This window comes from Alligator mississippiensis, chromosome 1, assembly GCF_030867095.1.
Source record: "Alligator mississippiensis isolate rAllMis1 chromosome 1, rAllMis1, whole genome shotgun sequence".
In the NCBI taxonomy this organism is placed as follows: domain Eukaryota; kingdom Metazoa; phylum Chordata; order Crocodylia; family Alligatoridae; genus Alligator; species Alligator mississippiensis.
Window position 1 is genome coordinate 111,537,886 of NC_081824.1, and position 25,644 is coordinate 111,563,529.

At 43.3% G+C, this 25,644-nt stretch overlaps 1 protein-coding gene across 5 annotated transcripts in view; it reads right to left on the reverse strand.

Moving 5' to 3' along the window:
- PTPRK (protein tyrosine phosphatase receptor type K) overlaps positions 1–25,644 on the reverse strand; it is a 621,814-nt gene that overhangs the window by 413,852 nt on the left and 182,318 nt on the right. For 4 of the 5 annotated variants that reach the window (XM_059712907.1, XM_059712905.1, XM_059712912.1 and 1 more), the window contains exon 3: positions 7,584–7,855. The exons of the other annotated variant lie outside the window; for it this stretch is intronic. In XM_059712907.1, coding sequence (XP_059568890.1) covers positions 7,584–7,855 — 272 coding nt within the window. The remainder of the gene's footprint in view (positions 1–7,583; positions 7,856–25,644) is intronic. 5 annotated transcript variants of the gene reach the window in all.

The window sequence follows — 25,644 nt, forward strand, 5'->3', positions numbered from 1 at the left end:
TGTCTTAGAGCATTATTTTTTTAAATCTGCATTACACATGCCAATGTTCACTGGCAGTTTTGACTTGTTATTAGTAATGTTTTGTTTATACAGTCAGTCCTCACAGACAAAGCAGTTAATCACCTTGGACTTATGAATTTACATAGCAGCACTGTTGCAAAATTATGCTTTACAATCATGTAAACTCCCCCCACGCCCTCCCCCCCCCCCGCAAAAAAAAACAAACCATCAAAAACTTCCTGGTATTATTACAAGGAAGTTTGAGCTGTGCTGGAAGACAAGAGGAGGCCCTGAAAAGGAAGGGATAAAATGCAAGAAAGCAAAGCAAACAGTTAGCATGGCATACACTTTGAAGATTATCCTGGTTGTGGGCATTTGCTTTGTTGTTGAATTTAAGAAATGAATTTAATCAAAGCCAAGTAATGGTGCATGACTGGATAAAGAAGAGGCAGATATAGAGATAGAGGTATAGGCTTAAAGAGCATCAACATAAAAGCAGAGAACAAAATCTTGCTGATGGGTAAAAAGCACAAAGACGAAAACAAGGGGACTGAGAGCAGAGCCTTGGGTGATGCTATAAAAAGCTGGATCAAATGGAGTTCAAAACAGAGACTGGCAGCAAGGAATCAGAAAATGACTTTCCTCAAAAGGAAAGAGTCCTAAGCATGGGATAGTTTTTATTGTTCAGGCAGCAGAGAAACCAAGGGAAATATGCCTCAGCCTCTATGGTTAAGTTAGACAGAAACAAGCATCTTATCTAAAATAAAGTAATGAGGTACAGTAAGCATAAGAAAGATAAGACCAGCCCTTTCTCTCCCCCCACCCCCGCAATAGAGTCTAAATAATATAATCTTAAATTTCTTTACATAAAGTAAAATTTAGACACGTGAAAAGAAACATTTTTTCAGTAAAATGTTTTTTAAAATACCTACAAATTAGTATAGGTGCACCAATATAAAGAACATTTTCTGCATCAGAAATCAGCCCGATGCCTCCAATAATTTATTTGATAAATGCCTGCAGCGCAGCATGTAGGCAGTGAAGAACAGAGCCAGCAGTGTGGAGAGCCGTGTGCAACTGGTAAGTCTCATGTGGTGGAAAGGAAAGGGGAGGGAGGAAGGAGAGGGAGGAGGGGGTTGTGGGAAGGAGGAAGAGCGTGGGGGGGCAGATCAAGGCCCCCACGATCAGGGAGAGTGGGGCTGGGGCAAGGGCTAACCAGCCAGGGTGGGCATGGGACAGAGGCACAGCTCAAGGGGGGGGGGGGGGGGGGAGTGAGACCACAGGAAGGAAGGGGGATGAAGCTCCTGCAGCTGAGCACGGCTCATCCGGCACTCATCTGATAGCTACTGCAGCTCATCTGTGAGGTCATGGGGGGGTGCACCCCTGGATCTGCACAGGGCAGGGTGGGCTGGGCTCTTCTGGCTAGGCAGATCCAGGTCCACACCTCCCTCCATGCCCTCCCGGACAAGCGAAAGGAGCAGCAGCAGGAGCCTTCAGATGAGCACTGGATAAACTGTGTGCAGCAGCAGGAGCCATCCTCCTTCCCTTCCCATGCCCCCCTGCCCTTCCCACACCCTGCCCATGAACCGCACCTCCGTCCTGTGCCCGCCCCAGCCCCAGGCCACAGCTGCATCCCACCCCACACTGCACAGATCTGGGGGGCACATTCCCCCCCTGCACCTCCTGGACAAAACACTTGTGGCTCTGTCCAACACCTCTCCCTGCCCTGGCTGGTCAGTGCCTGCCTCTGCCCCAGCCACAGCCCCATTCCCTTCCTCACTGCAAGGGCCTTGATCTGCCCCCCCCCCACCCCTTCCATCGCACCAGACTTCCTCACTTCCCAGCTGTACACAGCGAATGGTAACGGCCAATATACCTCCTTAGAAATTGGCTATTGGTATTGATCCCAAAAATCTTGATTGGTTCACCCCTACAAATCAGGACTCAATTCAAATTCTGGTTCTTCAGTCTCCAAGGATTCTCTAGTCAAACAGTTGTCCTAGATAGCTCATTCCATGTTAAAAAAAACCCAGAAAAATGAAGCTATCTTGACAGTAGCAGAGGAAATAAATCATACCATTACAGAACTACGTCAATCTCCTAGAGTATCAAGCTAACAAGAGAATCATTACTGAACTGCATGTTTGGAAGACCCCTCCCCTCCCCCCCCCCCCGAACACAATTCAAACAAGCCAAGTGTTAACTCTGTTTTTGAGTGAGTGGAACAGCCCTTATGAAAATTTACTACTTTTACAAATTCCCACCTTCTTGCATATATACTGAATGGGATCTGTCCAAAGAGCAGAAATTGCAACTTTTATCCTTACTTTTAGCAATGACATTTAACCTTGTTTTATATAACAAAATTCAGAAGTGAAATTTTTGGTTTTGCAATATAACTCATGTTTTGCTATGTATACACAGAGGAGGGAACTAATTTTCTAGCAATATTCAGAATTACTCAGCCATTTCTTCTTTTCCATTTTTGCAGCTATTACTGCATATTGTTTAACAGAACATAAGGGCCAAGTACAAACAGTCAAAAAGCCTGAGGCTGAATCAATTCAGTCTTTGCAGGTAAGTCTAAGCTGCACATATTGAACCAGCAAGCAGGCAAACAGACATTCACTTTCAATTCTGGAAATGCAGGCACATCTCTTCAGTGACTCAAGCCAGAGGCCAGGAGGGGTGCTGGAGCATACTTCCCAACCGGCCAGTTCCAACCCCCTCTCCCTCCCCGGGTATCCTTGCTGAAGCAGAGGGGACGTGGCCAAGCCCTAGTGCAGAGCTAACTATAGAGTCTGCTGGGTTGGGGGGGAGCGCTGACAACAACCCTGTGGAGTCCTGCTATCTGTGATCATGGACTACAAAAATCCCAGAGGCACCTGGAATCAGGAAGAGGAAATGATGAGCAACCCTGCAGAGTCCTGCTGCTGTTACTCTGGACTGCAAGTTTCAGAGACCTTGGGGGCAGCAGGAAGAGGAAGTGAACACACAGCCTATGCTGGGATGCTAAGGGACTGTGATTTAACTTAAACCAGGAAGGGGTCTGGGACAGAAGTTTCATAAACTGGTTTAACCTAAATCAGTTAAGTCTGATACTACAGTCAACCAGATTCATCTTAAACCAGTTTCTGCCATTTTGAAACTGGTTTATGTGCACTGACCTTCTGTTTTGTCACAGGTTTTAAACCAGTTTCTGAAAACTTGAACAAATTTAAGTGCAACTTCTGTCCCTAGCCAAGGTTAGTAACTTGATATTTGCTAAAATGTTAAGCACTGTAAGGCAACTATTCAATCCATTCACAATTCAGTCTAAGCACATAAAGTTCAAACTCAATTCATACTTGGGATTTAAAAAAACCCGAGACATTTTGTTATGTTTTGAAACATGATACTTTGCCTCTCAACTTCCAATTATTTGATCTGTTATGTACCCTGAATTACTTCATCAGGGTATTTCATAGATTTCATAGACATTAGGGCTGGAAGGGACCTCGGAAGATCATCGAGTCCAGCCCCCCGCCCAAAGGGCAGGACGTCAGCTGGGGTCATAGGATCCCAGCAAGATAAGCATTCAGTTTCATCTTGAAGGTGTTCAATGAAGGCGCTTGAACAACCTCCGGCGGCAGGCTGTTCCAGACCTTGGGGGCTCGGACAGTAAAGAAATTCTTCCTTATGTCCAGCCTGAAACGATCTTGTAGTAGTTTGTGACCATTCGTCCTCGTCATCCCTTGGGGCGCTCTGGTGAACAAACGTTCCCCTAGATACTGGTGATCACCCCTGATAAACTTGTAGGTGGCCATCAGATCACCCCTGAGCCTGCGCTTTTCCAGGCTAAAGAGCCCCAGGGCTCTCAGCCTGTCATCGTAGGGTCTGCTTCCCTGACCCCTGATCATGCGCGTGGCTCTTCTCTGGACTCTCTCAAGCTTCTCCACATCCTTTTTGAATTGTGGAGCCCAAAACTGGACGCAGTACTCCAGCTGCGGCTTCACTAAGGCCGAGTACAGGGGGAGAATGACGTCCTGGGATTTGCTTGAGAAGCATCTATGGATGCAAGCCAGCGTTTTGGTCGCTTTACTAGCCGCAGCATCGCATTGCAGGCTCATGTTCATCTTGTGGTCAATGATGACCCCCAAGTCTCTTTCTTCCATAGTGCTAACCAACATAGCACTGCCGAGCCTATAAGGATGCTGCGGGTTTTTCTTCCCAAGGTGGAGAACCTTGCATTTATCGGCATTGAACACCATCAGATTCTCATCCGCCCACTTGCTGAGCCTGTCCAGGTCAGCCTGGATCACCCGCCTGTCTTCTGGCGTGGATGCTTTGCCCCAAAGTTTGGTGTCATCGGCGAACTTGGCCAGTCCGCTTCTGACTCCAGTGTCCACATCGTTAATGAAGATGTTGAACAGTATGGGTCCAAGGACAGAGCCCTGGGGGACCCCACTGGTCACAGGACACCACGATGAGTGACTTCCATCAATTACTACCCTCTGGGTCCGACCCCGGAGCCAATTTTCCAGCCAGTGGATCGTGGGGGACCCAAGGCGACAATTGGCCAGTTTCTCCAAGAGACGATCATGGGACACCAGATCGAAGGCTTTTTTGAAGTCAAGATATATGACATCAATCTCATCTCCCTTGTCCAGGTGATAGGTCACCTGGTTGTAGAAGGAAATGAGATTGGTCAAGCAAGACCTACCCGCAACAAACCCGTGCTGGCTATCCCTTAAGATGTTGGCGTCGGCCAGTCCATTAAGGATGGCCTCCTTAATAAACTTTTCTAAGATCTTCCCCGGGATAGAAGTCAGGCTGATGGGCCTATAGTTAGCCGGATCCACTTTCCTCCCTTTCTTGAAGATAGGCACCACGTTGGCCTTCTTCCAGTCTTCGGGCACTACACCAGAGCACCAAGAGTTTTCAAAGATCCATTGCTGATGGGAATTGGGAAGTCCAACTCAACTATGTCAGCTAGTTCTCTTTTATCCACTATTTTAATTAACACAATCTGTTAGATTAGCAAAGTATAATTTCCCTTTCCTGAAATTGCACTGTATTGATCTTCTAGGTATTCCAGGTATCTTTTAAATTATGGTTTAATCAACTTCCAGATAAATAAGACTTAGTGTTTAAATCTCCCGTTCACCCTGTAAGCCCTTTTTAAATATACCCATGTCATTCAGCACTAGCTAATCTGTGTTTTGTTTATACAGTGAATGGAAAGAAAATTAACTTAAAAAAACCGCAAGTTTGCTAGCACATTGTGCATATTATGTATACAAAGCACACGTAATTGCAGTTTATATTAATACAGATATGCAAACAAATGTGCATATTAAGCACACATATTATGTGCAGTTATTTCAGTGTATATTCTTCATAAAAAGTGTCTTAGCTAGTAGTTGTGTATCAGGCCAGGTAATGTTTGTTCCATGAATTCCATTGTTACAAAATGTTTTCCTTCAATCTTGTTTTAAATGCTTTGCCTGTATGGTTTGCTAAGCTACTACAGGTGGACCTGCAACCTACAGAAGTAGCGAACTAAAGCACTGTCACAGAGAATGCCATTGAACAAAAGAGGCATTCTTGCTGTGCACTGTAGTGTAACTCAACATTAAAACTAACACTGTAAAATATTCAGTACCCTGAAAAGCCATGTTAACCTCGAGACCTCAAAGAAGCTCTTATAAAAAGACACAGAAACTCAGCACTATTAAAAACAAACAAAAAGCCACAAAGCCTCTTTCCCTGTTATCAAGGAATTATATATATAGTTAGACTAGTCCCAATGAATCACAAGGCCATAACTATGGTGGGCAGTCTCAGGCCAGGCGCAATTTATGTTCAGATTAGGGAGACTTGGACAAATACATGCCTGGACTTCCTTCTTACTTTAAAAAGAAGAATAAAGAAATTAAACAGCAGAACATATTTTATATTATTTTAAAATATGAGAAAATGAGAATGAGTTTGACCACAAAAAGAAGAGAGAGTCTTACAGCAAATTGTTAAAGGTTGTAAGAGAATAATGGCTATATGTACGCCCTGTGTAAACCTCTAGACATCAATATCGCTGCCAAACCTGACTTCATCTATCAACAGAAACTTGATCAGGCCTATAAAAGCTACCAATAAAACCCCCTGCTTTTCAATAATGTAAAGGTTCTGAATGAACCCAAAACAAGTAGAGATATCTGAAGTGTGCTCTTCTAGTTTTAATTCAAATCCTATGTAATCTGAATGTGGCTTGTGTTTTAAGTTTAAATAAAATTAAGAAAGGATTATTAAACATTTTGAGAAGAGGAAATTAATAAAATCTAAAATTATATAATAAAATTAAAATTCAAAAGCCCTACCCTCTCAGAGTTTTAAGCCCTAAGCAAAATAAATTACAAACGTTTTCTGAGCAGACCAGGGGTTTCATTAATACTTTTCATTTTACAAGGAAAGTGTTTAGATACTATGATGATGGCTATCAACATGACATCTCTGGCTAGATATTTAGGAAATTCTGAACAAACCTCTGTTGACTGAGTGACTCAGACTGCTTAAGAGACTGATGAAGATCCCATTCAAGTTAAAAGAGTGGCTTCTTTGACTTAAATAGGCTTTTCTATCACATGCTAGACAAAGTATGCAGTCTCTCATCCTTTAAATTAAATTAATATTGGGTCTGGCAGTTGCCATTTCAACATGATCTTAAAGGAATGCTGTTTCCCCAAGGTAATCTAATACACCAAATTCCTATTTCTTGTAATAATGACACAAAACACAACTTCCAATTTGGCATTAAAATCTGGTGCTTTGCCAGTGATATATATTTTTTAGTTGAGAGCTGCCCGAGTGAACTGGATTCTCTTTATACCTATGTCAGAAAGTTCGATACACTGCTCGACATATCACAGGCTGCTTACAGACATTAAAAAAGCAAAAACAAACATGGTGCTTTACTATAAATTCAGTGCACTCCCGCACTGAGCCCAAAACACACCCAGAAGAGGCAACACATTAGTTGGACCTAGCTTGCCCAATGTCTGTATAGACCTGGCACTTTAGTGGGCTTTTTTTGCACTTCCACCTAATAGCTGATCAAATCAACTTTAGATAAAAGCACCAAAACGCCCTGCTGAAATGCCCAATCTGAACAGACACTGCGGAGCCAAGACAAACTGACACACTGCTGCTTCTTATAATCAACATTTTTTTTTTATTAATGTCTGTAAGCAAGCACAAGCTACACTTTTTTAATAAGTGATCAATTACACTTCTTTATATCCTGGATGTCTAATACAGGATTTGAATAGTGTGAAATAAGTGAAGCACATATCTCACCTGGACCAAGGAAGAAACAAAATACTGAACAAGTATTCCATTGATCCCATGCACTGAGACAGGCATCACAGAAAAAAAATATGAGCATGTGATTATATACTATATATTTAGAAAGTTCATAAAACAAAAATAAGAAAAAACAAAACCAAACCCCCCCCCCCATTAAGCATATCAGGTCTCTGAGATGCAACAATACATATTAGGTAAAGTAAGCGCCCTTGTATTGAGATGAGGATTATTTGTAGGTTTACCTGATATTCATTTGGCCAAAAGGTACTGACAGCCAGCTCTGCTCTAAGCCAGTCTTTTCCAGTAAAACCCGTCACATTCCAAATTGGATTAGCAAGAGGTCCCTTGTTCACCCTAACTAAGATGTTCAAGGTTCCAGGGTTTGCTCCATTCTTACTATATAAAAGGTAACTGAAATCAATGCAGTGTGTATCATTTTCCTTCATGGTAGGAAGCTGGAGTCTAGTCTTTTCTCCCAAATCGTGATCTGAAGAATCCACTATCATGTATGATCCTGAAGAGAGAGAAGGGGAAAGGAGGAGAGTTTTAAAAAATTGAAGAAAAATATGGTTCTACAAAACTGCATTTTTATTCTCCTTTTCAGAACTACATGTAGGCTGGATAGGTACAGATATACAAATATATTTTAAAATAAAATTCAATAGAGGAATACAAGAACAGCAACAGTTCAAAGAAGGCATTAGGGTGTGGCAATAAGAACAAGTTACCATGAAGCAAACTAGGGTGTGATTTTACAGGTCACTGGCACATACATTTACATCCCTCAATAGTTTGACCCCAAATAAAAGCAGAGATGTGGGACGGAAAATTTTCCAGTGCTTTCTTTTTCCATGGGAAATTTTCCATTTCTAAAAATTAATTGTTTCATAAAATTCATTAGTAACAATGAATGGATACCAATACAATATTAGGCAAGCTTGGCAGTTTCAAAGTTGTAATTAATGTTTTTCAGGGGATTATCTCTTGGAAGTGTGTGAGAGAGTATATATATGTTTATTTATTTGTAAACAGGAGGGTAAATTCACTCACATCATAATCCAAACCAAAAATCAAGTTATAAATTCACCTAATTGGCTGTGCAGGTGAAATGAAAACCAAAGCCAAAATTCTTATTTCATCTCAGACTGAAAGTGAAAGCAAAACCAAAACTAAAACTGTGATTAATTTTTGTTTCACTTTTAGTTCAGCAAACACAGAGCAGGGTCTCATTTCTTTTCTTGAGTTGCGGAAGTTGGAAGTGTTTGTATAACATCTATTCGTTTTTTAGGTAGTCATAACAATACCTAATCAGAAAAAACAACAACTAGTGTGTGACAACATTATAGTGAAGTTCAAGCCACTGAAGGAAGGAAGTTGGTAGATGTAAATATTGTGGGCAGGAGTATGCTAACAATGCAACAAGACTGAAGAAACATTTAATAACATGTAGAAACTGTCCTGAAAGAGTACAAGCCATATGCAGAAAGCTAATACAACCAAGTGGTAGAACAACATCATCTGAGAAAAGTCTACTTCAGGAATCCTATGTAAGTAGACACATTAATATGTTAAACAACACGCAGTAATGACTAGCATCTATACTGGTTTAAAACATTATAATTTTAAAGGTTGCAACTTTGCGCTATTATTGGACTATTATTTATTTATTTATGTACTTAAAATATTGGTATCCTGCTTTTCTGCCTGCACTAAGCTCTCAAAGTGGCTTAGTCTTAATAATATATATTTTTAAATGACATAATAGATAAATAGATAACTATTTCAACCCAGCAGAGTGAGCTTAGGTCTCTGGCCAATGGCAGAGGCCAGACTATACTTCCCTTTGTCTCTGCAGTCCCAGGACAACTGAGTGGCAAGTTGAGCAGCAGAGTATTCTTTCTGGCAAGGAGGGAGGAAGCAAGTTCCCTTCTGCTTCTCCTTTTCCTTCTGATGGAGGAAGCCAGACTAGAATAGGCTAAAATAAAAATCTTTTCCCCCTTTTGTTGCAGGAACTTGGTAGATCAAGTGAAATAGCAGGTTTGCAAAAAATGGAACAAGAAAATGTTGAGCTGCCGGGTCTGGGGAAAGAAGCAGAGCAGAATCCTCACTTTCAAGATCACTGGCACTAGATACGTGATCCACCGTGAGTAGCTGTTCAAGACAGTCAAGCTTTTTATCAAGCTTTGTGCACAATGTCAAAAGAAAATCAAGAAAAAGTGGTTGAGACATCAGTTCGAGCTATGTTTGCAAGTGGTACTCCTCTTTCTGTAACTGAAAATTAAGACTGGAAGGAATATTACAAACTCATTCGCCCATCATGTAAGTTACTGTGACATTATCACTTATCACATTCTCTCTTAGATAAAGAGTATAACAGAGTTCAAACCATGGTTATTCAAAGGACTGGTCAAGCAGAATCACTAACTCTGATGTCAGATGGATGGACTGATATACAAGGGAATCCTTTATTGAACATTATGTTAGCAACACCTGAACCAATATTCCTGAAAGCAATTGCTACCAAATCTTCTTGTCATACAGGTGAATACATAGCCAAATTACTGAGTGAAGAGATTGAAAGTACAGGTCTCTCCAGGGTACAAGCCCTTGTAACTGATAATGAGAATAACATGAAAGCTGCATGGCAAATATTAAAGGCAAAGTATCCTCATTTAATAGTATTTGACTGTCTTGCTCTTGGGTTGAATCTTCTGGCAAAGGACATAATAAGTGTGAATAAAATGAAGACAATAGGCAGCAAAGGCACCAGTCTCAGGGCTCAAGTGCCTATATACTAATGCTAGGAGCATGGGGAACAAGCAGGATGAACTAGCACTCCTGCTTGCACTAAACACCTATGACTTAGTGGGGCTAACAGAGACCTGGTGGGATTCATCCCATGACTGGGTGGTACATATTGAGGGCTATAGATTGTAGAGAAAGGACAGGTCGGGGAAGAAAGGGGGGGGGGGTTGCACTTTATGTCAGTGAGCAATATACATCAACCCTCATCAAGACAGAATCCAAGGTTGAGGAAGTAGAAGGATTGTGGGTTAGGCTACATGGGGGGCAAGGAGAAAGGGATTTGGTGATAGGGGTCTGCTACAGACCCCCACACCAAGGGGAAGAAATAGATGCGGGGCTCCTGAGGAAACTCTCGGAGACCATAAAAGCTAAAGAGGCGGTAGTCATGGGGGACCTAAACTACCCAGACATCTGCTGGGAGACACAGACAGCAAGGTCCCATCGCTCACGCAGGTTTCTAACCTGTGTACAGGACCTCCACCTGACACAGGAGGTGCATGGTCCCACTAGGGGGAATGCCATACTGGATCTGGTATTGGCAACAGGGGATGACATGATAGGGGACCTCCAGATCAGTAGCCATTTGGGAGACAGTGATCACCTAATAATAGAATTCAAAATAAGACGTCGAGTGGGTAAGGTAACTAGTAGGGTGAAAGTGCTAGACTTCAGGAAAGCTGATCTCAATGCACTCAGGCGATTAGTCAAGGACACACTGCAGAGTAGGAGTTTTGAAGGGATGGGAGCCCAAGAAGGGTGGCTGTGCCTTAAGGAAACGATCCTTCGGGCACAAAGCAAGACGATCCCCGAGCGAGGCAAAAAAGGGAAAGGGGCCAGGAGGCTTCCATGGCTGACCAGAGAAATCCAGGGCAGCCTAAGGGCCAAAAGGGGAGCACATAAAAAGTGGAAACAGGGTGAGATCACTAAAGATGAATATACCTCCTCTGCTTGTGCTTGTAGGGAGGCAGTTAGGCGGGCCAAAGCTACCATGGAGCTGAGGATGGCAACCCAAGTAAAAGACAACAAGAAATTGTTTTTTAGATATATTGGGAGTAAAAGGAAGGCCCAGGGAGGAATAGGACCTCTGCTAAATGGGCAGAAACAATTGGTGACAGACAGGGGAGACAAGGCTGAACTCCTCAACGAGTTCTTTGCCTCAGTGTTCCTAAGTGAGGGGCACAACAAGTCTCTCACTGGGGTTTTAGAGAGGCAGCAGCAAGGCACCAGACTTCCATACGTAGATCCTGAGGTGGTGCAGAGTCACTTGGAAGAACTGGATGCCTTTAAGTCGGTAGGCCCGGATGAGCTCCATCCGAGGGTGCTGAAGGCACTGGCCGACATCATTGCAGAGCCACTGGCGGGAATATTCGAACGCTCGTGGTGCACGGGCCAAGTCCCAGAGGATTGGAAAAGGGCTAACGTGGTCCCCATTTTCAAGAAGGGGAGGAAGGAGGACCCGGGCAACTATAGGCCAGTCAGTCTCACCTCCATCCTTGGTAAAGTCTTTGAAAAAATTATCAAGGCTCACATTTGTGAGAGCCCGGCAGGGCAAATTATGCTGAGGGGAAACCAGCACGGGTTTGTGGCAGGCAGATCGTGCCTGACCAATCTAGTCTCCTTCTATGACCAGGTTACGAAACGCCTGGACACAGGAGGAGGGGTGGATGTCGTATACTTAGACTTCAGGAAGGCCTTTGATATGGTATCCCACCCCATACTGGTGAACAAGTTAAGAGGCTGTGATGTGGATGACTACACAGTCCGGTGGGTGGTGAATTGGCTAGAGGGTCGCACCCAAAGAGTCGTGGTGGATGGGTCGGTCTCGACCTGGAAGGGTGTGGGCAGTGGGGGCCCGCAGGGCTCGGTCCTTGGACCGATACTCTTTAATGTCTTCATCAGTGACTTGGATGAGGGAGTGAAATGTACTCTGTCCAAGTTTGCAGATGACACAAAGCTATGGGGAGAAGTGGACACGCCGGAGGGCAGGGAACAGCTGCAGGCAGACCTGGATAGGTTAGACAAGTGGGCAGAAAACAACAGGATGCAGTTCAACAAGGAGAAATGCAAAGTGCTGCACCTAGGGAGGAAAAATGTCCAGCACACCTACAGCCTAGGGAATGACCTGCTGGGTGGCACAGAGGTGGAAAGGGATCTTGGAGTCCTAGTGGACTCCAAGATGAACATGAGCCGGCAGTGTGACAAAGCCATCAGAAAAGCCAATGGCACTTTATCGTGCATCAGCAGATGCATGACGAATAGGTCCAGGGAGGTGATACTTCCCCTCTATAGGGCGCTGGTCAGACCGCAGTTGGAGTACTGCGTGCAATTCTGGGCGCCACACTTCAAGAAGGATGCGGATAACCTGGAGAGGGTCCAGAGAAGGGCAACTCGTATGGTCAAGGGCCTGCAGACCAAGCCCTATGAGGAGAGACTAGAGAAACTGGACCTTTTCAGCCTCCACAAAAGAAGGTTGAGAGGCAACCTTGTGGCTGCCTATAAGTTCATCACGGGGGCACAGAAGGGAATTGGTGAGTATTTATTCACCAAGGCGCCCCCGGGGGTTACAAGAAACAATGGCCACAAGCTAGCAGAGAGCAGATTTAGACTGGACATTAGGAAGAACTTCTTCACAGTTCAAGTGGCCAAGGTCTGGAACGGGCTCCCAAGGGAGGTGTTGCTCTCCCCTACCCTGGGGGTCTTCAAGAGGAGGTTAGATGAGTATCTAGCTGGGATAATCTAGACCCAGCACTCTTTCCTGCTTATGCAGGGGGTCGGACTCGATGATCTATTGAGGTCCCTTCCGACCCTAACATCTATGAATCTATGAATATTGGCAAACTGCAAGGCGACTGTAAAGGTATTCAACAATCATCATGTTGCTAATCAGACTTTGAAGAAATTACAGAAAGAGAAGCAGGGGAAGGAAAGTGCATTTTTATTTCCAGGAGAAACTAGATGGGGCTCGGCTACAAAGCGTTTACATAGTCTGCTCCACACAAAGAAATATTTGCATTGTGCTTCAATAAATGACACAGTATCCCAGATTATTCCCGTGAACATTCGGAAGCAGATTCTCAACAACAATGTGCTCTGAGTTCAAGTTCAAGGAGCATTCAATTTGCTACCAGTTTCAGTGGCCATCAAGAAACTTGAAGGAGATATACCAAGCTTTACTACTACCAAGAAGTAGTAGTAAAACAAATGTTTACTAAGAGATCCGAGTTTTGCTCTCATCCAGTTCATCTAGCAGTTCATCCAAAACTTTTGGATCCTCAACACAGAGGACAACATTTATCAGAAGATGATCTTCTGTTCTCGATACAATTATGGAAGTAGCTAAAAATGTCCCCAGCATCAATGAAATAGCTGTGATGGCAGACATTGCCAAGTACCGTGCAAAAGAAAAACTTTTGAGAAAAGACATCATTTTGCAGGCAGCGGAGAATGTCTCCTCTCACATGGTGGAAGGGATATGGTAACACCTGACTGTTGTCCAGGATTGCTCTAAGGATCCTAAGCATTAAACTAACAGCAGCTTCTTGTGAACGGAACTGGAAGACTTTCAGCTCAACCAAGATGAAAAAGAGGAATAGACTAACAAATGAACGCACCGCTAAGCTTGTTTCTATTTTTCAACATCTCTTGCTTCTGGAGAATCAGTCAGAAACACAATTAGTGAAGAAGATGCAGTGTGATGATAAGTTGCCCTTGCCCATAGACTCATTGGTAAAACCATCCTTTAGCAAAAACTAATGCGGTTCAAGTAGTTCTGAATCAGACTTGCCTCAATCTGATTCTGAAACAGAACTAATAAGTGGTGCAAATGATTCTACAGATAGCGACAGTGAAGCTGGAGGTGCCACAATGACCTCAGTGGAAGAGTTAAATTCTGTAGAAGTAGATGAGTGGACAACCATGCCATATCATGCACAGTTCTTTGGGTGTGCTAAAATTAGTGTCAACAGTTTTTGATGCCTTCGTTTTTTCCCTTAAATTTAAACAAACAATGTAAGGCAAGTACCAGCTATTGTGTATTGTCCTTATATCTTTACAAGTATTCCATAAAAATAATTTCTTTCCACATAAAGCTTTGAATTTTTGGAATATAACATTTAAACCACCTGAAGTGTGCTGTATTTAATTATTTTCCCAAATATTTCAGTTCAAATGCTTGTGGCTGTTGGGACATAAAATTAACATGAGGGTACTTTTTTTAGTTTTGTTTACTAAATATAAGTTAAATAAACATGCTAAAATGACATCACGCTTTATTTATGGCATTGGAAAATTTTCCATTTCAAAATTTTCTGGAAAACCCACATCTCTGAATTAAAGTGGGGTAAGCTATCTCACTTTTTACATCCAGACAGAAGAATAACCACAAAGTAGCCAATGGGCCTTAAATTCACACCCTACCTTACCTAACTATAATGCATTCATGTAGCTATACTCTGAGAATGCCAAAAGTCATTTAGGTGAAATGTGGTATAGTCCACCAATAGATATCTAACCATCTATCTAGGCTGCTAAATACCCTAAAAACAATTCTCTCTTCCCTCTAATCAGGATTTACTGGGTACTTCACCTTTGTCCACATTTACTTCCCTCAGACAACAGAAAAACATTTGATGGAAATGAACGTTAGGGAGTAGAACACATGGAGAACATTGTAACCCAAAATAATTCATCTTTCCCTAGTGGTATCCAACAAAGCCTTCATCCAGACATTCAGTTTCTCCTGGGAGAATTGCTGCTGTCCCGGGAGAAACCACAAGCTCAGGCTTTTCCTCCCAGAATAAAAATGTCTGTTCAGTCTGTTTTTATTCCCAGGAAAAAAAGTCACCTGGGAACAACCAAGGTTAAATCATTCCCTGGAGACAGTTTCTCTTGCGAGACCAAACGTCTGTACATGCTTAAACACTGAACAAGAAAAGATAAAATGAAACCCTGTCAGGTCCTTGATGGAAGTAAGTGCCTACTACTATTCTTTGACATTCTCCAAAAGCAACAATTCCTCCCACTCACCAGAACCCACAGATGATTCAATACCTAAATCAATTAAGTCAAAGTTGTTGAGGGTTCAGTAGTTCAGGAGAGACTCTAGACCAGTTCCGCAAAGGCAATGCCACAACTTTCAGGCATCCATCTTCAGGCGTGGAATTCACAAACCCTAGTTAAGCATCAGTTTCTTATAATAGTATAGGGAATGAGGCAAGTATGGAATTTAAAAATGGGTATCAACCTAAGCTGGCTAAAGAAAGCATTTTTAATGCTCCTCTGGAGTTAGGTAGGGAATCTATGGAACCTATGAAGTCATGGGATCCATGACACAAAACCCCAATTCTGGCCAGACATCTAAGTGATCTATTTCAGTATGGATGGTTGGTTTACTCCCTTTGTTTCAAATGGAGCCAAGGCCGGGGGGGGGGGAGGGGGGGGCAGAGAGGAGGGAGTGGGGAGGAAGAATAGCCTGTATTGGCTCACAAGACTAATAAAGACTTGGCAGGGGGAAAAAAAATCAGTAATTTAAACAGATGGAACTGTAAATACAGGCAAAAGATCACATGTGGGCTTAAGTGGTGAATCTTTTTAGAGTAGGAACAAATTCATCACCTGAAAACAGTCAAATTATATTTCTTTAGAAGACCTGGAAGGGTTTGTCAGGAATGAATTACTTGTATTAAAATTAAAATCATCCTCCTTAGCACTATACGTTAACGTCAAATATTGATAAAATAGTTACAAAATGGCTTACTGTTCCTTCATATTTAATGACAAAATATAAATGTGCTGTTTTAAAGACATTCTCTTAAAGACAGTTCCTATTAAACTAAACTTATTATAAATAGACAATCTTTATATTTGTGATCATTTATGCACACAAGTAGTGCTGTAGTCAAAGGGACTACATGTGTGACTAAGCTTATCGTTAGTAATTAATGGAGGAATTCTGGATGTGTAAGTGAATCAGCTTTACTCTTCCAGATATATTCATCTGTATTTTGTATGTAATCAGGCAATTCTGTGTTCCAATTGGCACTCTGTGAAGGCTGTACTGACTACTCTTGAAAATGCATTTGAGTTAGTGGAAGGAGAGATTGCTGATAAGTTATTGCTCAAGGAAAATAACTTGTGTATATGGGATTGAAAAAAAAAAAAATCAGCATGCAAGTCATTTATTTGACAATCTTTTTCACTGTCTTGCAAAGCAATTCAGTTCTGCAATTGTTTAACAAAATAAGAGAACTGACAATGTTTTAGACTCAAATTATTTTTTACAAAGCTATATTTCTGGTTTAATTATGAATTTATTTATGGGTCTAGGAACAAAAGCACCTTTTAAAGATAGCTGAATACTTGGTACAGCTGAAATTTCCAGTTAACATTTGATTAACCATTAACCTGCCATTTTGATCTCTTCATACACGCTTTGGCAATCAGCCAATGAAATCTGCCAGTTTGTTCATTGTTGCTACTGTTACCTAAAGTACTAAAAGGAATGGTGCTAGGCAAGTATTTAGGGTCTTTGTTATTAACAAGACTCCAGCAATTATGATTTACTACCAACTGACAATTATGTACTGGTAATTCCTAGGATAGGTCCAACAATGGACTTGGTGTTCCACTTGTGTACCTCTTGGTTCTAGAATTAAACTTCCTATATAGATACAGACTCGCTTATAACCTACATTTTTTCTAACAAAATGTTTTAAAATCATTCCATGGTTTACAGGTAAGCACTATTTGAAATAACATGTTTTCACACTTCTGGTGATAATTACTGCATATTTGTTCTGTAATGTTGCTAATGTTTGTTTTGATAGTTTAGGATTATAAATAACAAAAATCCTAGTTAAAAAAAAGATAACACCATGTTCTACAAAACTGACACAAAGATGACTTCTATTCATTTATTGGTTTCCAACAAAATGCCCTCCTTAATTACATTTACATGAAAAATAATGGGTAAAGATCAACCATTTTGCCTTAGCTTTTACAATTTCCAAAGGCTTACAGTCTTCTGCATATCATCTCCTTTTATAGTACTCTACTTTCTCAACTTCATTTTTCAACATTTAAAAGTACTTAAGAGGAAATTTGCATATATCTATCTACATATGTTAGTCCTACAGCATATCATGAAATGCTCCAGACAACATTTGTAACCATTTGTCACAATGCCAAAGCATCTGTTCAACATTTTGCAAATTACTATTTTTCTCCTGCTTTAAACAGGCTATATCCAATAACTTCTCTCTCTCTCTCTCCTTCCCCAACCCCCACACTGCTCTAAGAAAATTGAGATTCAATCCAGGAACTAATGCCAAAATAAAGTCCACAACAAATTTATATCTTTGAAAAATATTGATGACATTTGCTTGTATCTTTTTTGTAGGAAACACATTCTTATATCATAAAGATGATAAATTATGTATTTAAAAAAGATGAAGCACTTTTACATTTTATATGCTAAATACCACAATACATTACTGAACCAGAGGCAAAACTTGAGCAGTAGAAGTTGACCTTTTTTTGTTAAACCAGTATGCTGCAACTTTAAAACCAGTATTTATTGAAAGTATATACACAACAGAAATCTTGGGTGATACACTCAAAGAAATTATTGTATGTAGAAACTACTTACAGTTCTACAATTACAACACTGATTGTTTTAAACACATGACTACAACTGTATTTAGTGGGGTTGAAAATAAACCATTAAGTCATCAATTTGGAACATGATTGGTCAATTTTAGTCACCTCTTTTACTGCAATTTCTACAGGAAGGAATCACAACAACACTAATAGATGCAAACACACTATAAAGCTCTAGACCTGCAAGCACTCATGCATGTGCTCAATTGTATTCATAGGTATCCCAAAAATAAAGCAAAAAAAAAAAAGATAAACAATGGCAGTGGGACTGATGACTCATTGAGTTTACTCAGTGAGTAAACTTAAGTGTATGAGTGCCTAAGTGTTTGCAGAATTCAAGCTCAATAATATTTTACATTTCATAAACTATCAGGTATGAAGTGAAAAAACTTAATTAGAGAGAAGTAGATAGTTGTATTAATGTGAAGTTAGGCAGAAGGCATGGCAGGGTTGCACCTTAGAAACTAAATCATTGAGACAGGCATAAGATGTCTGCAGCAACAGCTTTCTTCAGATGCTATGATTATGTCAGAAAAGAAGATAGTTGGCAATTTTTTTAATATATAATTTTATCAGATTCTTAATAATTCTGAGCTATGTAGGTTAACTAACAAACCATTTATAAAATTCTTCACCCACTTCTCAAGAAGTGTCAGCACACAACGTGGTAGGATTTTCAAAATTATCTTCATCCAACTGCACATGCAGATTAGTGTAATAAAATTCCAGATGTGCAAGAACAAGCCATGTTCACACTGCCAATATACCCAGCTAAGTGTGCACAAGGACAATATTTATACTAGCATCTGCATGCAAAATAGTAAGCTCACAAAACTCAGGAAACCATGCAAATACCTAATCTAGAAAACAAACCAATAGTAATTTCAGGGGTGTAGGTTGTGGCCGTGTTGGTCTAAAGACATAAGCAAACAAGGTTTTTTGGGTAAATCTGATCTCTTTTATTAAACCAACTCAAATAGTTGGAAAAAATTTTTTTTAGCAAGCTTAGAACCTTGTCTGTCAATAGCAGTTTAGCATTACAAACTAAGGAAATTTGTATAAGTTCTATTTTTAAAGTACAACAGCGACACATCTAACAAGATTATTCAGAGGTGTAACGCTAGTTATTTTGGGACCCAGGGCATAATCAGGTAGATGGGGATGGGTTGTGCTGAGGACAAGAGAACAGGGGTGGGGGGCAGGTAGAGTCTCACCTGCAAGAGCACAGGCTCACCCAGACGCATAATGGAAGGGGAGTTAGAAGCTCCAACTGAATGAAGCAGAGCAGCCCCTCTTCGCCTGCTCTGTGGGAGACAATGCTACTGCAGGAGATGTCGGGGTTAACAGCAGCTACAAAGCTATCATAACCAGAGCCACAAAATCCTATGCTTGGTGACGCTAAGAAGTCTTGATCTGATGGCAAAAGTAGTAGATGAAATAGGATCAACCCACAGCTCCTTAGCCATGCTAATACCTCCTTCTACAGCAGTGCAAGGGAGTGAGGGCCTAATGAGCAGACTCCTAGCACTGCATTGCGTAGTTAGTGCCTCCATCTTCCTGGCACCATTATGCCTTTTCCCCCTTCCCCACCTCAGTCACTGCTTGGGGCTCCCATCCCAGTCACCCACCCCTTGTTATTTCACTGCAAACCAGTGAACATCCCTGCTCAACAACCTGAATGACGTACCTGGATGTAACTACTACCAGTCTTGGGAAGAAAGCACAATGTTTATCATTTCAAATAACAAGGAAAGGCTGTCCCAACTATTAAAAAGAGCAGATCAAATTGCTATATAAAAAGCCATTACTGAACTTGATAGAAACTTGAAGTATGGTCAAAGGAAGTGCTCACCTGCTTATCGTTTGCTAAATAAACAAGTAAATAAACAGGATCTGGTTATTTTTAACCCCAAAAGTGCTTATAATAGGAGTTATACAATACTCAAAGTAGTCATAATTTTGTATATTTGTGTTTTTTCATTAATAAGATCTGTTTTCATAACAAAAAACAGGTATGCAATTACAAAGAGAAACACTATGGTAAGTATACCCACTTGTAAAATTCTAATGGATATAAGGCTCCATAGTTTTTAATTTGATGTAGCTAAGTAAGGTCAAACACGGACAAGGTAGTGTTGACTTTATCAATGTACTCTAGAAGGGAGGGACTCCACTGTACCTTTGCTGGTTTTGTCCATTCTATTTTTATAAGTCCTAGCTGAGGAGACTTTCACTACTTGCCTGTAAACTGATTCTAAAGCTTATTACATCTCACTATAAAATAAATTATATTGATACTCAGGCTGATATTTATTTTATTACCTCCTGTTGAGTATTTCTCTATAGGTTTATCTCCATCCACAAATACTGGCAATGATAGCCCTCACCTATCATATTTAAAACATTACTTTGCTCAGTTATATATGTTAGTGAGATAGCATTTTGAATTCAATTCTAGGAACCTCAGTTTCAGTAAGATTTATTTTCCCTTTGGAGCACTCTTCTTAAACTTTATCCATTTACCCATTCAAAACCTCCTGTGTAGAGAAAGGGTTCAGGATCTTCTATTGCCTCACAAAGAAGGATCTCCATTGATGATTTACTCCACCATAACACATTATAAGGGCACATTACCCCATTGAGTTTATATCCCGACTCAACACTCACCCATCAGATATTTGAGAAGAAACAAGTATCTTAAGGCTAAGAACAGAAGTTACACATAAACTGGATTAAGTCATCAGAAACTCATTTAAGCCTGGAACAGAACAGAAGTTCACTGTAAACCACACATAAACCAGTTTCAAAATGGCCAAAACTTGTTTGAGATAAAACTGGTTGAATGTAGCATCAACTTAACTGATTGGGGTCAAACTGGTTTATGGAACTTGTGTCCCAGAACCCTTCCAGGTTTAAGTTATATCAGAGTCCCCCAGGATCCCTGAATTAGGCTGTGCGGTCTGCTCCAGGGGAGCCCAGAGTTACTATTTTTCTAGGTCCAAAAAGAGGACACCTGTCACATGGGGGAGGCAGGGTGGGGAAAATATGATGGTGGAGGAGCAGCAACATACTGGTGCCCTGCCCCTGCCCATTTGGTTGCCCTCACTGCCAAGCTACTGCCCCCACAAGCCCTGCTGCTGCTCCTCACTCCCAACCCACTGACCTCAGCCCTGCCAGTGCCCCTCATTCCCAAACTGTAGTACACTGCCCCCCTGGGACATGATGGTGCCCCTCACTCCCAACCCACAGCCCCCCCATCGCTGTTGGTGCCCCTCACTCCAGATTCACAGCCCCCTGTTGTTGCCAGTAACCCACACTCCCAACCCACAAGTCCTCTGCTCCCACCCTGGTGCAGGACACTCCCAAGCCACAGCCTCCCCAGCCCTGCCAGTGCCCCTCACTCCCAGCTTGCAGCTCCCTGCCCCTCCCCCCCGCAGCCCTGCCAGAGGGTCCCCAGCTGTCCCCATCATGACCGGGCCAGGGGAAGGGAGGCTTGTGGCACCCCTGCCCTGGGATGGGGTTGCTGCACTGAGCAAGTAGGGTGGCCATCATAGAGGACATTCCGGTTTTCTGCTACTCTGTCCACTGTCCTCTACTGATCCAAAACTGGACATCTTTATGTCCTCTATTTTATTCGTGAAGAGAAAAATAGAGGACATAAAGGCATTGAGGTTCATATCAATGAAGGACAGTGGACAGAGTAGCAGAAAACCGGAATGTCCTCTATGATAGTGCAAGGCAGCCTGGCCATGGCCCCCTCCCCCACCCCCTCCTCCCCAACCACTCCCACTTCTCCCCTCTCACTCCTTCACCCATCAGCCCTGCTCCCCCTTCCTCCTCCTTCCCCCCTCTCCACACAATAGGGGAGCCGTGGCTCCTCCTCCTTCCCCCCTCCCCATCGCCCCAGGGGTGGGAGCGGAGGGGGAGGGGGGCGGTGATGGGAGGCAGCAGGGAGTCTGGACATGGGTCTGCACATGCCTCCACAGCTGCAGGCAGGTATGTCTGTGCTCCCTGCTGCCTCCAATCACCCTCCCCCTGATCCCACCAGTGGAGCAAAGGAAAAACCCAGACATTTGGTCAGATTTTAAAAAAACCCCACCTGGACAAAGTTCAGAGGGCTCATAAAGAGGACACATCTGGGAAAGCCCAGATGTATAGTAACCCTAGGCAGGGCTGGCCCTGCCCCTCTGCTCTCAGAGCAGGAGCAGAGGCATGACAAATGTCAGCCCCACCTTAGACACAGGTCTGCCAGTCCCAGCTGCCACCTCCACTACTCTCACCCAGTCAGGTAGACTTTGGCTGGGGTCCCCCAAGGGGAGAGGGGAGGACAGGGGGGATAAACCCCATGTGCAGAAGCCCCTGTCAGGCATTTCTCCCCACTCACCACTGGAGCCGTGGGGGGCACAGCTAGCCCCAGCAGCAGCCTCAAGTGAATGGGGGATGAAGTGGGGTTTAATTATACCCTCCCTTCCCTATCCCACCAGCATGGACCATAGCCAGGGCGTGCTTGGCCAGAGTGCAGCAGCCTGTGTCAGGGTCCCTCCTTGCTGCTGCACCAGCAGGGGCAGAGACATGGCCCTCTCAGGTGAAGGGGGCAGGGAGGGGTTTAATTCCCCCTCTATTGCCTATCCCCCTGGGGGACCAGAGTCAGGGTCCGCCAACCCAAGCCTCCACCTCTGTCACTCACACTCAGCCAGGCAGACCCCAAAGGGGGCTCCGTAATGGGAAAAGGGGAGGGAGGGGAGAATACACCCCCTCCCTTTCCCCTTCACCTTGGAGGGCTATGCCAGCCACCATCTGGCCATTCTCCCACCCCTGCCACTGGACTGAGGGTGGGCAGAGAGACCCTGATGGAGCAGCAGCCCTTTAATGATGTCCCAGGGAGCAGAAATCTTTTCCTAGCGGAGTGGGAAGGAAGAGAAAGACTGTGCTGAAGGCAAGAGTGGGGTGGGCACAGCTGCCGCAGCCTGTACAGGGCAAGCATCGGTGGTGGTGGGGTTTTGGAGGGGTAGCTATGGGGCTAAGCTGAATTTTGTGGTGATCATAACCCCAGCTCCCCCTAGTACCGCCACCACTACTTGCCCTGCACAAAGGTTTATTCCCCCTGTTTCACCCCACTCCTGCAGCTGGGCTCTGCCTAACCAAGCAAGAGCAGTGGAGGCAGCTGCCAAGGCTGGCAGATCCTGGCTGTGATTCCCCAGGAGGAGAGGGGGCAATAAACCCCTTCTCTGCCCCCTTCACCTCAGAGGCCTAGCTGCATCCCTCTCCCCCTGCCACCCCCGCTCACTTTCCCTCCAAATGAGAGCTCATTCTAGCACTCCCTGGTTTCTGGCGTGAGCCACTGCAGGCATGTGGCTGCATTTCCAGAATCAAAAGTGAATGTCTGTTCTATGGGTGCACCAACAGAGATTTTTGGGGGCCAATATCGATAGACGATTTTAAGGAAGCATACAGGCCGATACTGATCTGATCTCCAATACAGATGCGTTCTGCTGGTAACTCAGTTGTGGTGGAAAGGGAGTGGGGAGGAAAGGGGTGTGGGGGTGGGGGCAGATAAATAGCCCCCACAGTGAAAGAGGCGGCAGGGGAAGGCAATGCCCAGCTGGGGCTGAGGGGATGGCTCCTACCACTGCTTGTACCCCAGGAGGGTATGGAGGGGAGGAGGACATGTGCCACCAGATCTGCACAGGGCAGGGCAAGCAGGCTGCAGCTGCGGGCTGCACCAGGCTCTTCTCAGCAGGTGCTGAACTTAGGGCAGCAGCTAAAGAAGGGGCTGCAGCCACCCCAAATTTCACTACAGCCTCGCTCCCAGCACAGCCGCCATGGGTGCACACCTGACACAGCCCCAGCTCAATGCCCTGCATCCACCCAAACACCAGCAAGAGCTGGGGCTGTGCTGGGCATGTGGTGGCAGCGGCGCTGGGAGTGGAGCTATGGTGAAATCTGGGGTGGCTGCAGCCCCCTCTATAGCCACCTTCCTGAGCCCAACCCCCGCCAAGAGCTCAATGAAACCCTGGCTCCAGTCCACCCAGATCTCATGCAGATCTGAGGGCCCCCACCCCTTGCCCTCCTGGAGTGCAAGCAGCAGCAGGAGCCCTCCCCCCCACCAACAAGCCATGGCTCTGTCCCGCGCCATGCTCCACCTACCCCGGCTGGGCAGTGCCTGCCCCTGCCTCTGCCCCTTCCCTCACTGTGGGAGGCACTGATCTGCCCCCTCCCCCCCTTCCCTCTCCCCTTGCCTTCCACCACAGTGGACTTACCAGCTACAAGCAGCTATCCACACACTGCCAGGCTGTGCTCCTCATTGTGTGCGTGCATGCCTTAGCATTTATTGGCCAATTTATCAACTGCATCGGACCGATTTCTGAGACAGCCAATTGTCTTTTTATCGGCACCAATCCCATATCTGACTGATGTATCGATGCACCTCTAATCTGTTCACTTTCTTGCCAGTTTAGTCTATGCAGGTTAAACTAACCTGCAAAAATTGAATTGATTTAGGCTCAGGCTTTTTGAATGTCTATTCTCAGCCCAAGTAGCTATTTGGGAAAAGCTGTAGGTTGGGAATGATTGTGTATTTTTGTAACTCGGTTGAAAGCCACATTTAAGTTCCTACATTTAACTTTCATAACATGATAAAATGAAAATATTATTCATAAATGTTTCCTTAAACAAAATATACTTACTATAATATAAACCATTATGAAAATCTCTGCACAGCAGGTATACTTAAAAAACTGTTTTCTCTATTTTTGCACCCTGAAGAGAATTCTTTTGTTAGGTGCAGAAAGTGCAATTTATGCTTATCCAATCTGTAGTTCCACAAACCCTTTCCTATTTAAGCATAAGCACCAGATATCAAAACCACCTCCATTTCAAGAACATATTTCAGAAACTTCTCAGCTTGCTATTACAGCTCCCTTAGTCAACCCACCCCAACATAAACACAACAGTTCTAGAAGAAAGATTTAAATTTTATGTGCAACTGGACTTCTGTGAACATAAACTGATTTAATTTGGCAGCCTGGTCCTAGAAAGAGAACCGAGCAAATTCATCATCAAATGGAGTTGCGGGGGATGAAGAAGGAATGTACATTAGAACCTGAAGTAACCAGTGAAAGGAACAACCTCCAAGGAGTCACGGGAGAGAAAAGTGGCTCTTCTCATCATAAAAGTGCCCAGATAAAGGATGCTAATGCATCAAACGTGCAAGGTCACAAAACCTCAGTGCTAAGCAACATTTTATTTGCAAAACACAGTACAACAGAAAGCAAATATATTTTTAACCTCAGATAGCTGCATACATAGCAAGCCCTGCATAGATAATCATTTAACAGAAGGTCCTACTCTAACACATGTTGTACATCTAAAGGAAAGGACATCTTCAACTTGCATTGAACTGTAACATGATAAGAGTTCCTCTTACAGAAAAAAAAAATAATTGTTTGATTAAACTAACCCCCCACAGTCTCCCCAAAAAAACCCAAGCCACCCTCCAAACAATCTTAAGGTTAACTGGGACAAGCAGTCCCATTGTACCTACCCCCAAATTCTCCTGTGACAACTGATCTGTCCCCACCACTGAGTTGCTGGAGAGAAAAAGGAAGACACAGAAAACAAAACCCATGCAGGAAACTACATCCAATTCTAGATTTTCAGATTCATGTTTGTGGCTCAAATTTAAATAATTTATATTAATAAGAACATGGGAACATAAGGTTTGCACAATTCAGAAATATCTGTAGTACGTTAGAGAGGAGGAGCACCCACAATCATAAGTTTAAAGACATGCCTACAAGTATTCAGAAAGAGCTCAGCGGGTTCTCATTGTCAAAATACTCT